The sequence below is a fragment of the Lissotriton helveticus genome, chromosome 4_1 (assembly GCF_964261635.1).
Source record: "Lissotriton helveticus chromosome 4_1, aLisHel1.1, whole genome shotgun sequence".
NCBI classification, from domain to species: Eukaryota; Metazoa; Chordata; class Amphibia; order Caudata; family Salamandridae; genus Lissotriton; species Lissotriton helveticus.
Window position 1 is genome coordinate 660,978,832 of NC_136063.1, and position 23,834 is coordinate 661,002,665.

A 23,834-nucleotide genomic window follows, 5' to 3' on the forward strand; every position below is an offset into this window, starting at 1 on the left:
AGTGGATTCTAACCTACCAGAACCCATAAAAAGTTATTTTGGGAAAAGAGCTAGATTTAAAGGAGCATTGAAATAGAATCAGATTGAAGCTGAACTCATCATGCAGAGTAGTTCCAGAAACGTATCTGACGGCCACATGCATCATTGTAGGATTTTGCACTTCCTAAATTGCGAAAATTAAGGAATCGCAATTTAGGAATTGCAAAATCCTATGCATCAAGAAATCCTAAAAGTTTTTAAGATTTCTTAATTTTTGGAAATTGCGATTCCTTAATTGCGAATCGCAATTAAGGAATGGCATTACATTGATTTCTATGGGCCTAGAGGCCCATAGGAATCAATGACGTTTTGCATTTCTTTTTTTTTGAACTCGCAATTTGTTGATGCATTGCAAGGGTGCAGAGGGGGATCCAAAGGACCCCCCCCTGCACCCCTGAAATGTATTTTAAAGTGCATGTTTCACACACACATGTCCTAAGGACATGTGTGTCTGTAACATGAAAGTTTAAAAAATGCATTTTTTTGCTTTTTTAAAGATTTTCGCAAATTAACACGAGGGTCAACCTCGTGTTAATTTGCACTTCCTATTTCAAAATTCGCATTTTTTTAAAAATTGATGCATTGCATTTAAGGAATCGCACAAATGCGATTCCTTAAATGCATTCGCATTTTTAGGAAATGCAAAAAAAGCGAATTTTGAAAACATTGTTTCATGCATCCCAAAAACGTATTTAGGAAGTGCAAACGGTCGAATTTACCGATTCGCACCGTTTGCACTTCCTAAATAGGTTGATGCATGTGCCCGTATGTCTCTTCTCTGAACTCAAACAGTCGCAGCAACAACTGTTCAAAGTTAGGCTAAGAAAATAGTCTCAGAAGCATGTTTAAGAAAGGGCACATTTTCCTACGTTTCATTCTATTAAGAAATTTTGTGTTAATCTCTAGTTTAGATTATGGCATTTGTTTAATTACATTATTCTACTCTATCAAGTAACAATGAATTCCATGGATGTTTTTAGCAGAGGGGCTCAGAGTGACACCAAATAGACAAGAGCAACGATTGAGTTGCTTATGATGTCACTCAGAACCCTAGGGTGAAAAACATCTTTGTAATTCACTTTTTACCCATCTGTAAGTTTATGTTATGCATGTTCCCCATAATCTTCTGTCCATTTTCAACTGCTACAGAGTGGCAGAGGAGTTATGAGGGAGCTATACATAACATGGCCTCTGTTATGTATCCCTGTCCCAAACATTGGAGAAAAAAAGCTTACCTGTCAACCAAGTCCAGCTACTTTCCCTGCCTTCCTTTCCCCTCCTGCAGCTATGCTTTCTGCTTTCAGTCCAAGCAGGCATGCAGCAATCTGCTGACAGGCTCTCAGAGAGTCCTGTCAGCCTGGCCTGGAAGGCCTTTACAATATCACAACAGTGGGTAATCAGTTTTGTAATCAACTGCTGCTATGTCACAGCAGTGGGTTATGGGATACAGAAACTGAAATAAACAATTGAGGCTCTCTATGAGAGGCATACATAACATTGGTATTCATTTTAGAAGTCTTATTGCATCCACGGGTATATTTACTAACTCTCAAGTAGCGCAACACAATTGTGAGCTGAACTTTCTTGATTTTTTCATATATAATAAAGAGATGCTATGTTTAGCAGTCCATTGTGCCATAAAAGCTTCAATGTAAAAGTATAGTAAATATACCCCGGTCTCTTAAGCAATTACTGCACACCTGTATGATGCACAACCACAATCAAAGCACATTAATAGTTGATATCCATCCATTAAAGTCTTTCTACAACACAATCCTATAAGAAACATACTTCACAAGAAATTACTTTATGAAACATGAAAAATATGTATTAATACCAGCAAAAGATGAGGCCCACAGTAGGCTCCTTGTGCTAAATTTTTAAGCAAGCCAATATGGAGACAGACATGTGTTCATTTGCTAAGCAGCAGTTAGTGATAGACGGGAAGAAATCAGATCCAGGATTCAACTGGTTGTTGGTTTATTTTTATTTGCGAAACCATCTTTTCAGATTTTAAAGAACTGTTTTTTCATTAGGAGCACAACATGATATGAATCCAAGAGTTAAGAAGAGTGGATAATGACAGAACTAAAGAATCATTCAAGAGTGTGACCTACAAACTGACAACTGAAGAGTTGACCTTTAAAAAAATCTAGGATAAATATCTGGGGCCTCATGTACAAGAAAATGGTGTTGCGCTGCAAGCCATTTAGCTGCGCCATGCTGCGTCATTTTCAAAGCACACAGATAAGTCCTATTAACAACAATTCAACAATACCACGCACCCCTGTGCTTTTCCCTGTGCTGGTGCATAATTGGCTGCCTTGAGCCAGTTCTGGCACCCATGCGTCAATTTGCAAGGGTGCCTGTACTGCAGGGATGATTGTTTTTGTGCAGTAAGGGACGCCTTCCAGCAAAAAGACAATACATTATGGCATTTTCCTCTTTCTATGAATGCTGCAGAATGCACCACATATAGAAAGAGGAACAAACTTGGAGAAATAGAAGTATTTCTCATTGTTGAGCCATTCCTACACCTCCCCGGGGAGGGGGAGGGGGGAGTAGAATTCTGACGCATTCCCAGTTTTACAAAATGTTGTAAATCTGGGAATGTGTCAAGTTCAATTGATGTTGCGTAGAAACACCCACAGCAACACCCATGGGACGCCACTTACACGCAGAGTAATGCGCGAAAGTGACCGATATTTACAAGGCCATGAAGAGTCACGCAGGGAGACTTTACGTGGCCTTGTAAATATGGGCAAGCTCATTGCGCTGCCAGTACATCGAAAAAAGTGGCTCACCAGCGATGCAATGGGCTTGTAAATAAGCCTCCTGAATGGGAAACTTCCATTACAACACAGTCATTACAGCAACCTAGCTTTACAACGCAATTGTTAAAGCGCAACTGCCTTTACATTGCATGCCATTACAATGCATGCCATTACAAAGCATGTCACTACAATACATGCCATTACAATGCATACCATTACAATGCATGCCATTGCAATGCATTATGAGGTAAGTAGTGGAGATTTTTTTAGTATTAGAGTGGGAATGGGTTTTGGGGTACATGGGAATATTAATTTTTACCCCTACACTATCCAACACTTACCATAATGTTGCCCTAAAAGTATTATGCGTTGTAATGGTATGCGTTGTGATGGAATGCGTTGTAATGGTAGTTTTAAAACTTGCGTAGTAATGGCATGTGTTGTAATGGTAGTTGCGATGTAAAGCCTGTGTTGTTAAAGCATGCGTTGTAATTGCCTGTGTTGTAATGTCATATATTCCCCTGGGCTATATGATGAATGTGTCTAACAGAAGGTAGTAACATCTATGGTAGGCTGGGGTGGCCGCTTAAGTGTCATGCTGTTTCTGCAGTTGCGCCCTACTGCTATATAAAATGTTTACTCAGCTTCTAGAAGGACACTGATTGCAGCTGTTTGCTGCTTGGTTGCACAATGGATACAATTACCCAGCATATCTGACAGTGTTATCGTTTCCTTGACACTGTATAGGCACTTAAATCATATGTTGTAGTGGGAGGGCTGAGCCTTCACAGAAGGGTCTGGAGTCATTCAGGCAAGATGTAAGTTCTTTATTTTCCTTAGGTTACAGCCACAGCATGATTGCCCCTGGTAGAGCGTCAACTTCCCTCCAAATGTCATCAGCTCTCTGGCTTCATCCAGCACACATATCACTCCATTCTATGCATCACCACATTCTCCAAGCATACACATTCAACATTCTACACCATTCCTACTCAGCCCATGCCCACACAGACACTTCACATCACTATATCATCCTCTTTCCATACACAGAGGACAACCCAGCCATGCCATGTCACTCCATCATCCTCTTTCCATTTTAATAATCGCCCAAAAACAAGGCATACTATGACACTGTCTCAATCTTCAACAAATAACAAAGACATGCATCACAAGGACAACACAGTTCATCACACTCTTACAACTACACACAAACGTTCAACCTAGTACCCAGTCACACTTGCTGGCCCAACCAACATTACCAGTTGCCAGACCATAGAAAGCACCTAAATCTGCCCTCAGCATTAGGCCCTCTTGAAGCTTCACAGACATCAGACAGAACTTCTCCCATCTAAAACATTCAAACACTCGTGTTGTCCCATACTACCACCTCTACACCACTCCAAGTCCGTACGTTGGATCAAAGGCTCAAGGTGCCAGGATAGTGAAGCACCTGCATACCACACCCTACACATACACCTACTGAAGCCAAATGATACGCTCCCATCCATAAGCAACAAAACATAACTCCAGTACACATAATCATGAACACAAGCAAGACAATCTCCAATATATTCTGCTTCAACTATCATGCACCTGTCCAATCCTCCCATTTGTAAAACACATATGGTTCAAACAAAAACACAATAAGAAATAAAAGCTAAACACCTTGCACTGATGTACTCTGCTACCAGTACCATGCACCTGTTGAAACTTCCTATTTGTGCACAGTGTTGACTAGTCCCAGACTAGTCCCGGAGCACAATCAAGAAGACTTGTGGATTCCACTCACAACACATGGGGTACTATACTTCTCCATGTTTCCTCTCATGACAGGGTACTACCCTTCTCCATTTTTGCAAACCCTGGTGTACCTCCCCATGCTTTCTCATGCTACAGATTACTACTCTTCCCCAATTTTATTATCATCATAAACAAGTGTACTACACTTTTGTCTTTTGTGACATGGTGGCTATTCCTATTCCCCTCCTTCATAATATAGGTGGGCGAGTAACTGAAAGCTTGAGCCGTTCTCGAGTGAGATTCTGGGCTCTTCCTCAGCTCAAGGTCTTCTTGGATCCTCGACCCCACAAAGAGCAGAGCTTTCATGGGAACTGATGTGGCCAGGTGGCTACAGCTGCCAACAATGTAACATGGGGAACTAGGTTCAAATCCCGGACTCAGCTCAAATCCCATTGATCCCAACAAATCACCCTGTGCTGACAAAAATACATGTGTAACGAGATCTGTGTCTGCTGTGAAGTACTCTTAAGTCACTGGGCAAAGCTAGCATTATGTAGGACTAATAAAAATAAAATGCGGATTCCTGCTGTCACCCACGCTCTAATCTCATCCTCCAAGAATTAAGGACAACCATTATCCTTTGATGTCAGAAAGAGATACCCATCTAGTGGCTGAATTACACAGTATGAAAATGGAAAATATAGGATCAATCCCAGCTTCCCTGCTTGACCAAATTGTGTGAACCTAGGCAAATACTTTATTTATTCGAGCATCCTTATTGTTCATTATCACACATAATAATACGTTCAAATATGTACAAAAACATCTCTTGTGCTTAGTAGCCTATAATGTAGCTCCATCTATAATAAAAATCTAGGCCACATATGGGGTACACATGAACCCAAACTTTCCTCTTAGTTTACTAATAGCATTGTCATCACATCGGGGACAGGAATATTTCTCAGTTCATATTTTAAGACCTCTACTGTAAAGAATAATTATCAAATAATCTGATGTATGGAGGTGGAACTTTTTCAAGTTAAAGAAATACTTGTTTATGAAGACACCGTGTCATGTTTTGACATGATAATTGTTGCATGATTTAGATAACAAATATGTTCAGGGCTCAGCTCGAGCACAGGCTCTTAGAGCCAGAGCCAACCCTTAGCTCTCCTCTTGCCTTAGCCCTCCCTGTCAATCGCCCACTTCTATTTCGTATCACCAAATCTGATGTACTTTTTTCCTATCTGTTTGCAACAAGGCACCCCTCACTCATCTCATAACAATAGAGCCTCCTTTGAATCATACACATGAATTTGCACCTGTAAGCATTTCTTAAATACTGTCTCATCACATCTATTACAGCATTCATATATCTGTGCACCGGGCTGTAGAGTCTTCCCCAGTCTGGGTACATGCAAATGATCATGCCACACACAGAGCTTGGTATTATACTTCTTTATCCTCAACGTGTAACCTTGTAACCTTTAACTGAACATTCTATATCATGAATTCTATCGCCTACACACACACACACACTTATGTCACTGTTTTATGGAGTCTGTCAGGAACCAAAAGGGTCCGGTCATCTCTAACTCACAAGACACTACATCTCCTCCTTTGTTAAATAAAAAGTACAAATAACACATATATACATCACAACTCTTCAATAAGTCATTTCGGTGCTCCAACCAATCACCCAGATCTAGTCATGTGAGGTTGAGATTGAGGAGATACAGGAGAAGTGTCCATGGCTGGCACTGGTGGCAGAGACACTGGTACAGTCATTGGGCTCTCCAGATTCTTGGGTGGATAAGTCTCACTTCTGACATCTGGTGCTGGCAAAGGTTGAGGCAGGTGCTTGAAATGCGAAGAATCTCGTGAAATGGACTTTCTAGGATGATGAGCAGTCACTATGTGACTTTTACTGGTCACAACCCTTAGTGGGTCAGCATCAAACAGAGCATCAGACTTGTGTTTTCATTTTTACTTGATGATAACTTAGTCTCCTCTTTTGTACTTAGTGCTCCGAGCATAGCGACAACTATCCGCATAGGTATTTATTTTGCATTTATGAGACTAGTCAGTAGTGCGAAGTTTATCAATGTTAAGAGATCACTCATTGGTCCATTGTGGTAGTTTGGTTCCTGTGGCTCTCCCAAACATTAGGGTAGTAGTGCTTTTTCCCATGGTGGAATGGGGAGTTACCTGCATGCACAAAGCATAGACTCAAGAGCATATTTGAGTTCAAGCTTTTCCAGCGCTGCGTGCTAAATAGTCATTTGGAGGGTGCTCATAAATCTCTCGACCACACCAGAGTTGTGGTTTTCTGATGCTTGACATTTAGATGAGTAAGAAAATAAATCTTTACATTCTCGATTATTGAAAAGGAGGGCCATTGTCAGATTTCAAAATCAAAGGAACACCCCATGCTACAAAAATTATTTCTAATCTCTCAATGACTCTGTCATGAGTAGTTGATGACAGATCTTCCACAAGGGGAAAATAGGAATATTCATCAACATTTGTTAGTAGATGATGTCCATTGTCAAGGGGTCCAAAGAAAACAATTATAATCTTCTCCCATGCACGCTTTGGAAAACCAGATATGTTTAGTGGATGCAGGGTTGTTTTGGATGACAAGCAGTTGCACAAATGGCATGCCTTTAACTCTTTTTCAACTCTTTCATCAAGACGAGCGAACCACACTCGGTCAAGTAGAGCTCTTTTAGTAGCAACAACTCCACGATGTCCCTCATGAGCCAGTTCAATAACATGTTGTCTCAGACTCTTGGGTATGACAATTTTATACCCTTGTAACTTGATGCCTTCTGGGGTAACTGAAAGTCTTTCCTGCACATTTTTTAATTCCTGGCATTCAAGGTTATCATGAAGTGGTCAAGTATGTTTTTGCCATGATTGATGTATGATAATGTCTCTGAGTATATCAGCATATCTCTGTCAGTGTTTGTTGCAGCAATGATTTGTTCCACCGATATGGCAGCTGGGGTACTGGATTTCACATTAAAGTTAACATAAACATTTGCCGCTTTATAAGTAGTGCCATGACACTGTATTGGCACACCTGAGAAGTAGTCAGCAGGTTTTTGTTTTTTTCCTGGATGATGCACAATCGTATAATCATACTCCTTCAATTGCAAACCTCATCTCTCAATGCAAGGGGACATTTTGGCTTTATGAATACCGAAAATGGTGAGCAATGCTGAGTGGTTTGTGGCTACTGTGAAATGCTTTCCATACAAGAACACATGAAAATGCTCACAAGCCCACATCACAACAAGGCTTTCTTTTTCAGGTTGTAACTATGCAAGTTCCATTTATGACAAACTTTGGCTGGCATACCCACAATGTGCCTTGGGGCATTGGGATGTCCAGCATGCTGGGCAAAGATGGTACCAACCCTAATGGACTTGGACCAAGAACAACCTCCATCTGTAATTTCAGATCAAAGTATGACATTTCAGTGGTGTTCTCCATTGCATGCTTGATTTTCTTGAAGCTTTGCTCACATTCACTTGACCATCAAAATGGGACATTTTGTTTTGTTAAGTCTCTCAATGGAGCACTTACATTGACCAAGTCACGTATATACCTTGAACAGTAAGTGTCCATACCAAGGAAGGATCGCAGCATAGTTACATCTTGTGGGGGGAAGTGGATTGCAAGGCTTGTACTTTATCGGGATCTGGAGACATTCCCCCATCAGAAAAGATATGACCAAAGAACTTGAGCTTGGTTTAATGAAACTCACACTTTGTCACATTTAAAGTGAGACCTGCATCTGAAAGCACATGACACACTTGTGTAAGAGCATATCATGTTCCTTTCATGTGGCCCCAAAAACTAGTATGCCATTATTGCAATTGAAAGCATTTGTGACTGGCTGTATTATGCAATGAATAACATCCTAAAAGAAGTTCTGCAGCTGATGACACTCAGAAACTTAGCCTTTTATATCTAAATAAACCAACATGAGTCAAAAAGGTAATAATGTACCTGCAATTCTCGTCCAGTTTGTGCTGGTGATACCCTTTGTTCAAATCAGGCGGAAAAAGACTTTAGCTCCATTCAGCTGCGTAATCATATCAGCAAAGTGGGGGTCCTAGATGTCATTCTCTTTTAATCACCTTGTTCGCATGGCGCTGATCAGCACAGATGTGCACACCTCCTCCACTATCCTTTTTCACCTCTACCACTATGGGTGATACCCATGGTATCGGACCAGTGAATCACTCAATGATGTCATGCTTTATGAGTATCTCAATTTCTTTTCTCAACATTCTCTAGTAAATGAAATGCAAATTGAAGATGTCACTGAGCAAACGGACGAATAGCCTCATTTATGTGAAGTGGTACTTTCATGGCTTAAGTCTTCCCAGGCCATGAAATAATAACGGAAACTGATTCACTATCTCATGATAGGCATTGACATTGTAGTTTACAGAAATCAGCCCCATGTCAGCAGCAGTACCAAAACTGAGTAAACATGCACTTGATGAAGTACCTGGCAAGACATGAATCATGTACTTTAGTCTTTTTATGCTTCACAGTCGCTATGAATGAACCTTGTATTTCCAGTGACGCCGAAGTAGCCCACGTATACACTTTAGTTTGCGGCGGGGTTAAACATGAGTATGGAGACACTTAATTATACTTTTCCACTGACATAATTTTTATTAACGCACCATTGTCTATGATAAAAGGTATGGTGCACCCATTCACTTTCAGTGTGATCTTGGGGCATTGTCCAAATGAATTTTGCACTTTAACTTGTCAACCTAGCTTGGACCAGCATTTCTCTTTGCAAAAAATGAATCCTACATGCACATTTTGTCCAGCAGTCAACATTGACATTGCACACCCATCTTCCTCACTGTCACTCGACAGTGACGGGTGACAAACTTTTAGATGAGGAATTTCATGACACTCAACTTTGTTCAGTTTTTACTTGCTGACCTGGTGTGTTCGCTTAGCCATGTGTGCGCGAATAGAGTGTCGCATTTGGAATGGTCTGCCATCCTCTTTGTTTTCTCAATGTGACACACTTGATCTTTCTCTAGCTTTGCAAACCATTACATCCTTTGCATATCTGTCCAATGGCTGGACCTTTACCTTCATGTGGAAAGGAAAATCCACATCGAAAACACCACTTCTTTTTCTTTGGATACATTACTTTATGGCCTTCTACCTTGCATTTCAACGTAATTTTCACACTCATCGCTGATTCATTTTGGGCCATTCCGGCCTCCATGTTAGCCGCTTGTCTGTCAGCTCTTTCTTCTGTTCTGGCAGCCATGAGTACTCGCTCCAAGCTTAGTGTCTCTTTCAATATTCGTCATCTGAAGAATTGGAGAGACAACCATCTATTACTCTGAGACGATTGGCCTCTTCATCATTGAACTTGCAATGCTTGATTAGCGGATCAAGTCTTTCTACAAACTCATCCATTGTTTTCACCAGCTCTCTGCCTTTCCTGACTGAAAATGTACCTTTCATAGTCGACATTCTGCATTGGATTTAACTTGATGTTTAACGCTTCTTTGATTTGACAGTACGTCACTTCATCACCTTGCGGTGTTTTCGTTATCATATCTTTTACTCCTTTGCCCTCTTAATTTTTTAGATACCTAATGGTCTTATTGTCAATTGCTTCTTCTAGCGCATCAATGAAATCATCAAAGGATTTGATCCAGCCTGTTCATGTGTCACCAATATTTTGCTTTTTGGTGGTATCAAAAGGAGGTGGGGGTTTTAGGAATACGGCAGCATCATAACCTGTGGAACTTTCTGCTATAAGGAGCAGAGCTTGCTTCAGCAGTGTCTGCTGCCCTCTTGTACCAGCATTTTCATCAAGCACTTGCTGTGTGCTGACATTTAGGTCGTCGCACCCGCTCTCTGGCCTTGCGGCACTGTCTTCTTCCTTGGTGGTGAGTAGCGGCTTTGTTTCTTGCACAGGTTCTTTATCCTTCTCACCTCTTTGCATTGTACCTAGTTTCTACTGCCTTTAGCGTTGTCATCCTGTAGGAACGAAAGCTATGAGTTAGGCTGTGGCCTGGTACCTCTTGTCTTGACTTTGCCAGCAAATTTCTAGCTGATGACAACAAACTTTTGGTAATGGCTGCACTTTCTTCAGAGGCCATGTACTGGAGAGGTCCTTTGACTCCACATACACCAACTGACAATTTCCACTTCAACTGAGGCACACGTGGCGTGCATGAGCAGTTTGCTGGAACACGGCACACTCTCCGAGAGAGCACTCTCAGTTCTTTGGGTTGGGGGGTTAACATAATCCTCTAACTTGTCATCGGATATAGCACCCTCCCTAGCCTGGGTTCATGCAAATGAGCACATCACACCAGGCGGGCAACTAGAGCCAAATTTGGGGGGGGGGGCTAATTCTTCCAAACTTAGACAGAGTGGCTGTAAGAAGGGGTGAACACACAACAAAAGCCTCATTTACAACTAAAGGGTCTTTTAAAGACCTGTTAAGTACTCGGGTGTGGCTGCAATTAGATGCTCGCCAGCCCGCGAAGCTGTCTTCGCCCGGGCTGACACACACGACGGGGGGGGCTGTAGCCCCGTGAGCCCAATGGGTGTTACACGCCTGTACCACACACAGAGCGTGGTATAAAACGTCTTTATTACTCAGCGTGTAACCATTAACTGAACATTCTATATTATGAATTCTATCCCCCATGCACCTATGTAAGTGTTCTGTGGGGACCACCAGGAAACAAAAAGGTCCTGCCATTTTTAACTCACAAGACACTACACAGGCCATCCAGCTCTGAGACAACTGAGCGCAATAAAACAAACTTCTAACTATACCAACTGCATCAATACTATTTCACAATTAAGGAACTAAAATCACAAGCACCATATCACCACTTTATACAGTTTATCCAAAATGCAATCAAAATACAGTATGTACTCAATTTTTTGTCTCACGGATACCCATTCCCTTTATTTACACACAGGACAAACGAGGCATGCCACGTCACTACAGATTACTTGCATAATGTTTGCAGAAGTGCTAAATTTGTCCTGTGACAAACCTACTCAGAGCGCTACCTTGCTATTCAGGGCAGCCCTGGGAGGATGCCAGCATTCACGTGTCAAGTAAAAATAGAAATGGAGGAAAGAGCACCGGCTATTTTTACTCCACACTGACACTCACTACAGTGCCATAACATAGAAGGGATTGAAAGTGCACGACAGGTCAGCAACACTGGGAAGGGATTTGTCAGGCAAGAGTTACAGCGAGAGATTAGCTGTCCTGGACATGTTCAGACGGGGCTGAGGGAGCGGAAGTGACATTCTAGCAGACGACAGGAGGGACGGGAACTAGGAGGATGGCCGTGAGTTGCCTCGTACTGGGAATCGTCCCATGTATATACAGCGTGAGGCGGGTAAGTCCCAATCTGAAGAGAGGAGTATAAAAGTATCCCTTGAAAGTCTCTGAATGCAAATATTAGAGGTAATCGTTAGATAAACTGTATGTGCGCATGCTTTATTTTAGTTACAGCACCCCACCACACACTGGTCCGAACTGCGTACACGTCTCAGGCATGAATGCTACCAGGGCCTGATTGTGACCCCCCCCCAGTAAAAATGGCGGTAATGTCTGTGGCAGAAATAGTACTGAAAGCAGTCATTACCGCTATATTTAGAGAATGGCCATTAATTCGGGTTTAAACTCATTTCTGCATGCTCCATCCACAGCCATTAGCTGCTGGAAATAATTGTGGGCATTATAGGAAAGTTTGAAGCACCAAAGTGCCTCGTGTGCGTTAATATTGCTGCAGGTCACCATCAGTTTTTTAATGGCGGCCCAATTATGTTTTAAAGTGACATATCACACAACAAAGCAGTGCCTGATAAAATCTTTAATTTTATTCAAAAACCACAGTTATAGGTTTAAACATCATTACCAATTCAATGGGCTATTCCAACTGATGGCAAAAAAATATATATTAATAGTGACAGCTTCCTGTTATTTTCATAGGTGTGATGCAGCGAAGCGGGAATAATGCACTGTGACTGTTACATTGTGGGTAGGTTTTATTGATTCTCTGGGTCGGTTCAGCATTTCATTCTTCTAAGGTCAATAAAATGAGCTCAAGTGATTGTAAGGTGCTTCAGTGAAAGTGCTGGGTAGCAATAAGACCTCAAGGCGATCTGGTGCCCTCTTGCCGTTCAATGAAATGACGGTTGGCAGAGTGGCTGATGGGAGCCGCTGAGGTGTATCACACTGTAAAGGCCAAAGCAGAACTTCTTATCTTTAGAGCGAATATTAGCACATATTTATAACTGGCATACATACCGTAAAAATGCACTTTCAGATTTTCCTGTAAACATTGAGAGGATTGTTAAACAAATTCTATCTAGCCTTTTCCGAATTCCACTAGAACAGGATTAAGTTATCGGTTTAGTTCACTCCCTGGTGTCCCGGCGCAGGAAAAGCGCAATTCCCAAGGCCCTCTGGGACGGCTTTGCGTTTTTAGCGTCTGGCAGAGCCAATGAGTTCCATCCTGCCAAAGTCGTGGCATATGATACCACAGGTGTTTGAAAACAACATAATGTGGGTGAAGCGGCTGCAGCCTCTCTCTGCTTCACATACCAAATGCATGGAGGAATGGCACCATTAAGTGCCTATTTTATGTGGTAGAGGTAAGCGAGATTGGTTGGCATTGGCAAAGGTGTATGTTGGTTGCAGCAGAGCTCTTGAGCCACTAGGACTCAGTTATAACTGTAGTGAGGCCGAATAATTATTTTGCCAATCTTGGCAACCGGAGAAACAAACACCTAGTCCAATGGACGTCTGTAATTGAGATCCTGTACACCAGATTGTACTTGTCTTAAATGTTACCTTGTTTAAAACAAATTGGTCAGTTGGAAGGTAAAAGTTATCTGCCCACTGGCATACAATGGCTCAACGTATCTATACAATGGCAGCTGCCCACAGGTGTGTGTCCTGGCGGCTGTCCACAGTCATGTTTCCAGTAGGGTGCACCACTATTAATAATAATTAAGGGCCCGATTACGACCTTATTTGTCCCACCGCCAACCTGCAGCAGCGGTGATCGGGAGAACGCTGACAAGCTGGTGGCATCCCGACTGCTGCATTACGTAAATGACCGACAGGCTGGCAGTGACACTGCGGCGATTCCACGACGGCGGCGGCATGCTTCAGCTCATAGAGAGAGCCAGAAGCAAATGCTGCTACATTGCAGCGCCTCTTGCACGTCGGGTGCACTGTGTACCATGCACCATGTTGTGGATAGCACACTGCTCGCATCACAGTGCAAACAGAGGGGAGCACAACCTGTGCCCCCATGCTCAGTCCCCAATGGGCAAAATCGCTCTGGGGCCCCTTCCCAGCCTTTCCGCCAACATTTTCATGGCGGGGCTCCCACCATGAAAAGGTCAGCAGAAAAGCAGGTTGTGATCAGAATGTAGGTGCTGCTGACATCAGCACCGACTCAATGGCCCGCAGCTTTTCCCACTGCTGAGGATATCTAAGATCATGGCAGTGGTGGTGGTCTCTTGGCGGTCCAACTGCCATGCTCATAATTGGGCAGTCGGACAGCTGAGGAGATGGTGGTTGGACCGACAATACGGCGGTCCCAAAACCACCGTACTCGTAATCAGCCCCTTAATCACAGTTAATGCAGACAGGCACAGTATCTCAATGCAAGAGGACTGCAGACCAGGAGGTTATTTCCCTGGCTACAAACGTTTTGGACGTGGATTCATACGTCTATTTTGTGAGGTTAATTTTGCACCCAATTATCTTCGCCCTGCCTTGGATGTCACAGAGCATCTCCCTTTTGACCCAAGTCTGTGTTCTGTCAGAATGGAGTAAGACTCTACCTCTAAGTGCACTAGTCGGATGGTGTTGCCGAGTTGATTACATAGGATCGGTGTCTCTGTTATGAAGTATAAAAGATTATAGGAGTGAGGGAATCAAGCTCCCTGTACCTTCACTGCTTTCCCATTGGAAGCTGCAATTAATTCATTTTCAGGAATTACATGATATTAATGTTCTTTAAAACATTAGCATAGCAAGAATGCCATGGGTCCTGATGCAAGCAAGAAAATAGCTCCTTTGACTGTTGATGATGTAATGAAATACAACAATTATCATGGTTCAATGGGCCCCTGAGAGCTCCGGGCCCTGGGGCACTGCGCCTGATGCACCAATGCTAGCTACGCCTCTACCTTAAAATACAAATGTGAGACATACAGTATTTCACAGTAATCTAAAGAATTGCAATGGAGATGATTACCCAATTATTACTTATTCTAGCTTACTACGTATCATAGCAGACATATAGAAACAATGAGCCCTCCAGAATACGTGGGATGATTGCCATTTCCCAAGTGATTGACAGTATTTGTTTGTCCAGTGTTGTGCTGCGTGAGCCACAATTCCGGCTGCTGAAGCCAGAGTATCCCAGGCTCTTCTAGTAGGGTTAGCGTGCGGCAGAAGTGTTTGAAGTGTGGTATGTGAAAAGAACATAATATTTAGAATGGATGGATGGATGGATGGCCAGGCAGGCAGGTGGGCAGCGGACGGACGGCTGGATGGATAAAGGAGTGAACGAAGGATAGAGAGAAGGAAGGAAATATAAGAATTTCAGAATGCCCTCAGGAGGAGCAATCTCCCTAGTGACAGCTGACTTTGCCTACCTCATCCATTTGCTAAGACCTGTATGGGACGTGGTTCAATGTGGGGTATTTTAATTTTGGGGTATTTTATGTTTTTTGACCATTTTCTTTGAAGTAACTGTTCAGAATAAAGAGGTCAGCTTTGATCATTGCTTTGTCATGACAACCAACTTAGGCTTCTTGTCTTGTCTGGAGCATAAACTTTCTCACACAAAAAAGTGTAATACAAACTCACTTTTCAGTGGAAGCACACACCTTCTGCCCAATCAAAACTGCTAGAGAGGAAGAGCAACATATGGGCAGAGCTTAAGACCCTCTCTTAATACTGCTTCTTTTCTTTTGATTGCATACAGTAAACTGAAATTGCACAGTTAGCCCAGATCTAAAAAGTGACAAAATGCCTGAAGCAGGAAAGCTTTGGAAAAAGTGCATGGTCGTCACTGGTGACTTCAATGTGCATACACAGAGGGTTGGATATAGTGAATTCAGTTCAGAATGTATTAATTGGATCCATTGATGTCCATTAAAGCATCAAGGATGCAAACTAAGACAAACAGTCTTGAGCTAGGACTTAATGGGAAGATGCTCAGGAGCAGCATAAAGGCTCAATAAACAAAAAGAATAAGGGCCATATTTTTGGCGAAGTAATGCAATGCAGGGCAGCAATTCACCCTGCTGCGCAGCATTACAGGGAAAGGGAAGGAATGCACCATATTTAACTCCTTCCCCGCTGCACAGATTTTCGCGCTGTGCGGAGGTTTATTGAGTGGGCGGGATTCGGACGGCCCCTGCTGTCGTCAGCACACTCCCACCGTGACGTCGGATGGCCGAGGGCCGTCCGAAGCACACAAGGAGTTAAAAGAATGCAATGCATTCCTTTCCTTGTCCCTGCGCTGGTGCCGTTTTGGGCGGTCTAGCACCAATGCAGGCCCCCTTGCACCATGGTGCATGCATTGTAGGCAGGATTGTTTTTGTGCAGGAAAGGACACCTTGCTGCACAAAATTCCTGTTTCAATGTATGCTGCATAATGCAGCACACATAGAAAGAGGAAGTAACGAGGAGTAATAAAGATATTTCTCCTTGTTAAGCCTCACCTGGGTATGCATTTCTTTTTGGTCATTTCCCAGGTTCTGGTAAAGCTGGGAATGCGTCAGAAATCATGGGAGTTGCGTGGGAGCACTCGTGCAATGGCCAGGAGACACCTCACCGGTGCAGAGTAAAGAAACACAGTGATTTCCACTGTTTTGCTTTCCTCGAGATTTATGAAGCCACTCAGGGTCACGCAAGGTGGCTTCATGTGGCTTCATAAATCTCTTCTTTGGGTTGCGTCGTGAGTTTGAGCTCGTAAATATGCCCTTAATTGTTGCAATGGCAGAAAGATTTTGAAATGCCATCTAAAGAGTTATGCGTGCTTTCGAGCAGTGTAAAATTAGATTTCTGTTTTATTTGTATATTATTATTGTACTACACGAGTTGTTTCCTTTTAACATAATTAATTGTAAAAAGTATGGAAATGTGTTGAACATCCTTCAAATATGAGTGCATGGTACAAAAAAGGGCTTCAAAAGATTTTGAGGGATTTGCGGTATTATTAACATAGAAGAGCGAATACGCAGTTGGAGAAAATGTAGATTTCTGTTATTACAGTTGCCAGGAAATGAACAGACTAGATGGTTTTGTAGTCCTTATCTGCCATCAATTCGGACAAAGGAATTTTGTTGGTTTCATAAGTCTGTTTCTATCATGTATTCCAGTCAGATTTTATGGCAGAGCTTCAGAAGCTTGAAAATGTGATGTGTATTGTTTGGGAAACGGCGCATTCTAGAACAATTTGGTTGACTTCGGGCTGCATTATAAACTGCTCAGCAAAAAGAGTGTGGGAATGTCCATTATTATTCCGATTGTTGTTATTGCTAATATTATCAGTCATTATCAGTTTGAGACTCGGAATCAGATTTAATATGTGGGTGCCCGGTAACAACGGGCCCTTTGCCATATGTGTTTTCCAAATTCTGATCCCTTTTCTGCTCACATATTCCCCTTGTAATTTGTGACTGGAAAAGCAGATGATTTTACCAAGTACATTATTACCACCTAGTATTACATCACCTGGAATGAGAAATTGGGTTGTTGGTTGAGGAGGGTGAATTCCTCCTCAAACAAATGCCTAAATCATTGTTACAGTGAACCACAAAAACTCACTGAATTAACCTGTGCTTACCCCTCTGGTAGCTTGGCACAAAAAACAGTCAAGCTTAACTTAAAGGCAGTGTGTAAAATATTTATGTGGCACACAAACAGCAATAGAGTGAGAACACCACACAAGAAAAAAATCCCACACCAATTTAGAACAATTGAGTAGAATTTAATAAATATTTTAACACCAAAACGGCAAAAATCCAAACTGTAGAACTGGAGAAAGCACAATGCTGGACTAGGACAAAGCCACACGTCAGGCTGACAGCGATGGATCTCAGGCCGGGCACAGGACCAAGTTTGGCCAGCTGAGGATTACACCTTATGTCCTTGGTCTGTGTAGCATTGCTTTGTGAGGATTTGCATCATCTGATATTGGTTATGATGTGGAGCTACGAGGGCTGTGATGCAAGGTCCCATACTGCGTTGATTCCTATGAAGAACTGCAAGGTTCTGCGATGCAAGGTCCTGAGTTGAGTTGTGTTGCGCTGCCTCAATTCTAATGAAACTGGTAGCAGTATAGCAAGCCTTTGCAGGACTTTGCATCACTCTGCATCGATTCGGATGAGGTTGGCAGCTATGCGGTAAGGCTTTGCATCGCTTGTTGCCAGTTCTGATTACGTTTTCAGCTGTGCAGCAGGATTTGTGTCACTTCGCGCTGGAATTTCGTGGACTATTCAGTTACGCCACAAGAAGCTCTCTCTGAAATCAGCCAAGGGCCCAGGACCTGGGGAGGCACCAGTTGGTGAGCAAGAACTCAGCCGAGGAGAGCATGGCTCAGGCAGGACCAGATGCAGGTCCAGGCAGATCCTGTGCAGTAGGTCAGCTGGGCACTTACAGGGAGGCCTCTGGAGCTTGTTATGTCCCTATTGCTCATAAGAGGAGGTAAGACAGCTGAGCTGACCCTTGAAGTCACTGAGCCTGGGATGAAGGATGCTAGTGTTTCTTCTAGGAAGCAGGGCAGCCTCAAGCAGCAACAAGGAAGCAGGGTGTCCTTCTTCTGCAGTATCCACAGCTGCAGGAGTGTACTGATAAGTGAGTGTGAGGGTCCTCTTTTTTTACCTGGTACCCACATTGTAGAGGGAATAAATTCTGGAGGCTTTCCCCCCTCAGACGTGTCTGAAATGTTTTGCCTCCCTGCCCTGGCTCCAGTGTGGCTATGGTCACAAAAGGCTAGTGTGAAGTCCTTTACATTTATATTGAGGCAGCCCAAATGAATTGCAAGTGGGGTAGGTGACATCTCCGCCCCCTCATCCTTCCAAAGATGGCCCATCCTGCCAAGACCCAGACTCTGTATTGTGTGACTGTCTAGGAGGAAAACACAAAGACCAACTGCCAATTACTTCTAGTCATGTGATTCATGAACATGCTGCAGAAAACAAACGTCTAGGACAAGAAAATGACTATTTTCCAAAAGTGGCATTTTCAGAATTGTGCCTTAAAATCTGACTTTACCATTAAAGAGAATTTTAAATTACAATTCCTCAGACAACAACCACTACTTTTTTTTAACCTGCTCCCAATTAAAAGTTATCACCTATTAAATGTTAAAAGGTGACCCAATGCAATATTATCCTATGGGAGAGGTAAGCCTTGCAGTAGGGAAAAATGAACTTAAGAGTTTTTTACTACCAGGGCATGTAAAACTTAAAAGTGCAGGTCTATCTTTTTTTTATATAATGCACCCTGCCCTGAAGGCTGTTTATGGCCTACCCTAGCATTGACATATGGACTTAAAAAAAGGTTTGGGCCTGGATAAAAGGTTCATTTTGCTAGGTCGAAATGCCAGCTAAAACTGCATATACAAGCTGCAATGACAAACCTAAAACATGTTTAAAAGGGTTACTTAAGTGGGTGGCACAATAAGTGCTGCAGGACAACTAGTAGCATTTAATTTACAGGTGCTGGGTACAAGTAGTACCACTTTGCTAGGGACGTACAAGTAAATTAAATGTGTCAATTGGGTGTCAGCCAAATATTCCATGTTTAAAGGAGAGAAAACAAGCCCTTTAGCACTGGTTATCAGTGGTAAAGTGTGCAGAGTCCTAAGGCCAACAGGAAAAAATTCATCAGAATAGGAGGGGTGTGGCAAATGGTTTAGGGGAAGATTACCCTAAGGCTGATAGGTCTAACACCCTGGTAAAATGAGTAATCATGTGAAGTGGTATTCCCACAAGAAAAGTGTGGAATCACTACTTTACACAACTTGTAATGAGGCCATGAGTTGCTGTCACATAGTCAGATCGGCACATGATTCACTTACAGAACTATAGATTAATAAGTAAATGTGAGTAGGGAAAACAAAGGGACTGAGGTAGCTTAGAGGTTGTATAAAGTATGTCACTGAAATATATAGTACTTCGGAGAAAAATAGCACATTTAGTAGAAGGAAGTGAAATAAAGGCAAAATGCTTGCAAACGCAGAGGTAAATGCCTGTAAAAAAAAGTACAAACATTTAACCAAATTCTGAACCATAAATGCCATGAAAGAAGCACAAAACGTTATTAACAAGCACCAGAATGGATATCAGTTCTATAAACACATGCAAAAAGGAAGCACATCATGAAGAAAAGTAAGCAGAAATATCCCGTCCCCATTCATGGGGTAGGAGGATTTACCAACAGCATGGATGATGCACTCGAAACAATGGCTTCTCGAAACTCAAGAACCTCTAGCCTGAGTGCAAAGTTTGAGTCAGGGAGAAGATTTGCACTGTCAATTCTTGTGCATCACAACTGGAAAAATGTATGTATAGTTGCAAGTTCCAAATTTGCTGCACACGTCCAACTCCCAAACAACAGTTCATGGGGTACATGAGCTTTGTAAAAACAATTGTCCAGGACCTTGTTACTCAAACCCTTTCCGCAGACCACAGACCAGGCAAAGTTACCAGGTATGCTCCTGCAAGTCACAAAAGAGGCATCACATATAGAGACTGGAATCCTTGTGTACCACATTCACTTATCTGACTTGACTTGCTAATAACATATTTTGTACTGCACTGTACTGCAAACCTAGACTTTCCCAGTACTTTAATACAGTCAGCTAGTTATGAGGCCTTGTTTCTACAGATGTTTCACACTGATTCCCGGAATTCCTGGACAGAGGCAGGCGTGGTTCTGCTCCCTTTGTCACTCCCCTAAATCCCTAACCAGACCAACTACAATCCAAAGTATTATAAAACTAATCCGAGCACTCAAAAGGTAAGAAAAGTAAATTATTCAATCCCTAAATTGATACTGTAAAGTCCACTTCAATCCAATTCATCTGTTCGAGCTAAAGGAGGTGTTATCCATAAATCTTCACATGAAATCAGTTGAAGTTCACACAGCCAATGAAAAAATAAATTCCAACTAAAGTAGAATTACACAGCCAGCATAAGACAGTTTAACCAACATGTGTTTCGTCGATAGGCATGTGATACCTCAACTTCTTCAGGGCTGATGCATAAAGAGAGTTAATTTAATCACATAAAGTTCCAAAGTAGCAGGCCCAATAGTGCCGGGCCATAAAACAGTAGTTGTATAAGCTGCGGTATAGCGTCAAAGTAGCGAGGTCAGGAGAATACTCCTCGTGTTTGTTGCAGAATGGACCTCAGTTTATACAACTACCATGTTATGGCCCCAACACCATTGGGTCTGTTACTTTGGAACTTTATGTGATTAAATTGACTCTCTCTACGCATCAGCCCGAAGAAGTCATCGACAAAACACGTCCGGTCTAGCTATGCTAGGTGGGTGCTGGAAGTAAGCCCTGAGCACCCTCTTCTTGAACCCTGATACCTTTGTTATACAGATAGATGATTACCCAAGGAAAGGGTTCAGCCCTTTGGCTGTCCCTCTCTCCACCAGGCTCTTCTTCTCTGAAACAACAAGTAAATATACCAGGGCGACTCCTCCTCAGGAGCGGGGGAGCGGCGCCCCACCAGCTGCGAGTACAGCAGGCAAACACAAATAAATAAAATGGCATTTCAATGCCATTTTATTTATTTGCCACTGCAACGGCTCGTGCTGTCTACAACGCAAGGATGGGGATGGGGCTGAATCCTGTAAATGCAGGATGTCAGCACTAGTCTACAGTGCGCATGTCGGATTGAGCGGCCGACTTTGGATGGCATGCCCGACATGCGCACTGCAGACTCAGTAGTGAAACAGTCTTGGGATTATTGTCACAGGCCCCAGTCTCAAAATGAGCTCTGAGTGAGTCTGCTCCCACCAATCCTGGAGCTGCATTCACAGAATGAAAGCAGCTCCAGGATTGGTTACAGTTCCATTCCACAAGCAGGAAGAAGGAAGTCCTTCCTTTTCCTGCTAGGGGAAAGCAGAAGTGCTACAGCGATTGTGCTCTTGCTCCGCTTTTATAGTGAGTAACTTCTTCGCTCCCTAGCTGCCACTGAAATATACCTATTTGGGTTAAACTGCATGAGAGGCTCACTATTGACATTGTAAAAAGGTTGGAGGACGAAATCTCCTGCCTCCTAACAAACTGCACAATTAGGCCACCGGCCACCCGTGACACACCACAACAGACACTGCTCCCACAGAAGGCCAGAGCTGTTGGTTGGATGTAACAGGCTGCAGTTTATTAAAGTTAATTTCATCACACACTGACACCATAAATCAATCACTTTCACTACTTGCAAACAGTTGTTTCTTTTACTGTTTCTCGCCGCTCTTCTGCTCAGGAGTTGAGAGTTGCAGATTCTCAGTTTCCCTTGCTATCATTAGACTTTTCTGTCATGGTCTCATTGGCCATGTTTGGGCTGCAAGTGGTGTATATGCTTTGTGGCTTCCACCCAACCTCCAGCAGGCTTCCTTGCGCAGTTCACCCTTCACTCATGTGGCTCCCCCTTCGCCCTAGTGTCTGACCCCTGCCTTTGAAGAGTGTGGGTGGGCTAAGAGATTATCCAGTGCCCCACCCTTATCAACCTGTTCCCTGTGTACCACTTGCCCATGGCTGTGCCCTCAGGTTAGTTAGACTCGGCCTCTTAAGGATGGCTCATCAATAACTCCTCTGACTACTTTCTTACTCTCCAATCCCTTTCCACCCTGTCATGCCCCGTGTACACTTCGTGTTCCTTTCTTCCTCACTACCAGCCAGTCAGATGTGGCAGGTAAGCAACCCACAGCACAATATAGTGCCATCTAGTGACATAGTAAAATTTGGGGGAAGATCACTCTGTCCACAAAACCTCCTTCTTATCCCCCGAATCCGCCCCTCAACCTCCAATTTTTTCTCTTTTTGCATGTCTACTGCTCCCTCTTAGATCCTTGTTACAAGTGCCCCCGATTTGTAGCCTGTAATTCCACTCCCCTTCCAGAGTTAACAACATGAGGGTTACAAATAACTCTGAGGGTGCAGTATCACCTAAAATGTCAAAAGGCACTGTAAGGTTTCTCTGTGAAATTGGGAATTACAAGGGGAATCAAAAATATTTTACCTGATTCCACTGGTAATTTCTCATTCTCCCCTGACGTTTCACCTGGAGAGTCCAACTCATATTAGTAGTTTCTAATGTGACTAATAGGAATTACCGGACCAACAGGAAACTTACAATAGGGACCTTAGTGGCGGGAAGTGGCTTTGGAGTTGTCTAAAGTGTGATTCAACATAACAAAAAAATTAGGTGCATAGGACAGCACACTTCCTTGTTCTGTTTTCGGGATTGTTTTATTGAATACTTCGGCAGGTGATCAAATAAACTGTTGCCGCCGACCACGTGGGAGGACACGGCCGTAGTGTTTACCCGGCGCCGCACACCTGGAGCCGAGCACACACAACCCTCGGCTGATGGCATTCCGTTGTTGCACCTGCAGCGTTTGACGTGCTCACGTACTTCCTCCTTCCGCGTGTCGCAGCGTTTGACCAAGCGCTGGAGTTTGACTCTGCAATGACGTCCTGTGGTCGTCTTAGTTTTTACGTGCTGCTGGCATCTTATGTTTCCATCATTCAGCACACCTGTCTTCGAACTAGAGCCTCCCGCCGTAGGATTGGCACATTACACGGATATCAGACCACGAACTGGAATGTTTGGGATTGCATATAAGATTAAAATGCCGCGGTAGGAGGGCATGTAGAGTAAACACCGGTAATCTGGTCATAACCGCACCCTCTTGAAGGTACCAGGTCAGCAGACGGTATGTTTCCGATCAAAGGCCAATCTCCAAGGCTGTATCACAAGTGCGGCTGCTCTTACTGCAACACTGCATGAGTGGCATTACGAAACTTGAGGGGGGCAAAGTACACTGAGGTGGAGGGGATTTCCTGGCCCACCACCAGCACTTTTGCTGAGGCCCCCCCTGGAGCTCGGTGACTAAACCCCCCTCCCCTCCACCACCCGCTGGGGCTTATATTACGCCATTGCACTGGACGTTCAGCCACTGTTCCAGCG

At 43.2% G+C, this 23,834-nt stretch overlaps 1 protein-coding gene across 2 annotated transcripts in view; it reads left to right on the forward strand.

The window, feature by feature from the left end:
• RGS20 (regulator of G protein signaling 20) overlaps positions 1-23,834 on the forward strand; it is a 356,471-nt gene that overhangs the window by 169,109 nt on the left and 163,528 nt on the right. Inside the window, exon 1 of one of the 2 annotated variants that reach the window (XM_078685658.1) lies at positions 11,880-11,983. The exons of the other annotated variant lie outside the window; for it this stretch is intronic. Coding sequence (XP_078541784.1) covers positions 11,927-11,983 — 57 coding nt within the window. The 5' untranslated portion in view covers positions 11,880-11,926. Of the gene's footprint in view, positions 1-11,879; positions 11,984-23,834 lie in introns of those variants that run through there. 2 annotated transcript variants of the gene reach the window in all.